Here is a 2657-nt window from a genome sequence, read left to right as displayed (position 1 = left end):
CTAGACAAGATTCTTGGCCATATTCATGGCACTGGTGTTATCACAAATGAGAGGGATGGTGTTTGTGAGTACACCAAAGTCTTCCAATTGCTGCTTGATCCATAATAGTTGTGCATAACATGATGCAACAACCACATACTCTGCCTCTGCAGTAGACAACGCCACATAATTCTGCTTCTTTGTTCCCCATGAAATCAAAGTTGATCCCAGGAAGTGTGCCATGCCTGATGTGCTTTTTCGACCAATCAGAAAACCTGCATAATCAACATCAACATAGCCTATAAGATCAAAAGAGTCACCAGTAGGGTAGAAGAGGACCAGGTCCTGAGTTCCCTTCAGGTATCTCATGATACGTTTGGCTTCCTTCAGGTGAGACTCCTTTGGTGCTGCTTGAAATCTTGCACACATCCCTACACTGAACACTATGTCTGGCCTGCTTGCAGTGAGGTACATGAGTGACCCAATAATTCCCCTATACATGGTCTAATTGACTCCCACACCATTTTCATCTCTATCAAGTTTCACACTAGTGCTCATAGCAGTATCCAACACTTTTTCCTCAAGAAGATTAAATTTCTTGAGCAACTCCTTGATATACTTCTCTTGGCATATTGAAATCCCTTGGGTGGTTTGCTTGATCTGCAAGCCTAGGAAGAAAGTGAGCTCACCCATCATGCTCATTTTGAACTCACTGCTCATCAACACAGCAAACTCTTTGCACAGTGGGTCTGGAGTAGCTCCAAAAATGATATCATCAACGTACACCTGCACAATCAACAATTCCTTACCTCTAGATTTAAAGAACAAAGTGTTATCAATTTTACCTCTCTTGAAACCATTGGCTAGTCGGAATTTTGAAAGGCGTTCATACCAAGCTCTGGGAGCTTGCTTTAACACATACAAAGCTTTGTCCAGTTTCAACACATGATTGGGCAGGTCTGCATCTTCAAAGCCTAAGGGTTGTTTGACATATACTTCCTCCTTCAGATTCCCATTCAAGAAAGCACTTTTGACATCCATTTGAAACAACTTAAACTCCATGTGAACTGTAAACACTATTAAGATTCTGATGGCTTCCATTCTAGCTACAGGGGCAAATGTCTCATCATAATCAATCCCTTCTTCTTGGTTGTAACCTTGCACCACAAGCCTCGATTTATTTCTAGTAATGGTGCCATGCTCATCAAGTTTGTTTCTGAAGACCCATCTAGTCCCAATATGTAACGACCCGAAAGCACCCCATAACCGTTACAGGCGTATTCGACCTCTCGGAGGTCTCATACAAGCCTTAGCATTCATTCTTCGCATAGATCATAAAAATCACTAAGAATTTAAAACTTTTATTCAATAAAACCATAAGACTTCAAGAGTCATCAACATTTGAAAAGATCAATACGCAAGCGGATCTACTAAGTCTCTTTAGCCAATCTTAGACAAGAACTTAAAACGAACTAAGGGACATGGCCCTTTTACAATTGAAATGAAACTTAACTGTCGATTACAATGACTAAGAAACTTCTAAACATAGTCCTCGAATCTTGAGGACATACCAAAGACTTGGAAGAGTGAAATAATCCAAGCAACTCCAAAGCACAATCTCCTCCTAATTACCACAACCTACACACATAGTAAAATAGAAGAAAAGGGTTAGTACAACACACGTACTAAATATGAGGATATGCAAAACATGCTAAAAAGGACATTTGTTTGGAAGTTATGCTTTCATGCCATTTTGATAAAATCTCATGAACATCAACATAATCGGCACCTTACAAGTCACAACCAACAATACAAAGTCATATGCTTCACAATACCTCATAAACATACATAACCCATTTAACTTTACCTTCTTGCCTTGGACCTCCACCTTAAGTAACCCTTAAGCAATACCTTTCTGCAATGTATGGGCAACGTCCCATACCATCACCCACACTAAGGCACCACCTTAAGGTCACACAAAGTACACTTACCATGCATACCTCAACCTTCACCAATTAATTACATAAGACATATAAGCACATAAGCCAACAAGTCACTTCATAAAGCTAGAACACTCATCAAATGTCATCCCAAGACTCACCTAAGTAAGACATGGTGAGGCAGCCCGTACTACCTCTCCATACCACGCCCAAGTGATCCTTAAGGCGACACAAGACAAGCTCCATTCACATATCAACAGAAATCGTTCATTCAACTTAGTACATGTAGACAACTTCATTCACTAATGACATAAGATCATAACATACATTCAATTCAACATAAGCACTTACATTCTATTCATTATGACTCACTTTCACATTAGCATGCTCAAAGACCAACACTTTCATTAATTATCCCAAAGAGACTCATTCATTGATTCACTATTATTACTAAGACACACCAAGATCTCCCTTAAATGTCTACTTGTGCAAATGTCTAGATGATGTCCCATTCCACCACCTATACTAAGTAGTACACCCTTAAGACACCCTAGTTCATTCATTAATTAATGTGGGGGAAGAACCTTAACCGACATAGACCATGGAGCTTGATATGAAATCTCGGTAGTACCCTTACCGGATGAGGGATCCCTACTTGCCTAAGGTAGGGTCATTCTTTTAGCCTTTACTTGGTTGAGACCACTAGTTAGTCCTATGCGGGAACATAGTTAAGGGATT

The 2657-nt window shown here is 39.9% G+C and overlaps 1 protein-coding gene across 1 annotated transcript; it reads right to left on the bottom strand.

The window, feature by feature from the left end:
• On the bottom strand, positions 1–480 carry LOC107062429 (uncharacterized mitochondrial protein AtMg00810-like). The gene has a single exon (XM_015313074.1). It carries the CDS (start codon positions 478–480, stop codon positions 1–3), a length of 480 nt encoding a protein of 159 aa, XP_015168560.1.
• Positions 481–2657: the final 2177 nt, after the last annotated feature.

Source organism: Solanum tuberosum, unplaced genomic scaffold, assembly GCF_000226075.1.
Source record: "Solanum tuberosum cultivar DM 1-3 516 R44 unplaced genomic scaffold, SolTub_3.0 scf00228, whole genome shotgun sequence".
Classification (NCBI taxonomy): Eukaryota; Viridiplantae; Streptophyta; class Magnoliopsida; order Solanales; family Solanaceae; genus Solanum; species Solanum tuberosum.
The sequence above is the reverse complement of the archived record's forward strand: the minus strand, read 5'-3'. Positions and strand labels throughout refer to the sequence as shown.

Bases quoted from the DNA above. Each gene is read 5' to 3' on its own strand.
- LOC107062429 (XM_015313074.1), bottom strand. From the start codon at position 480: ATGTATAGGGGAATTATTGGGTCACTCATGTACCTCACTGCAAGCAGG.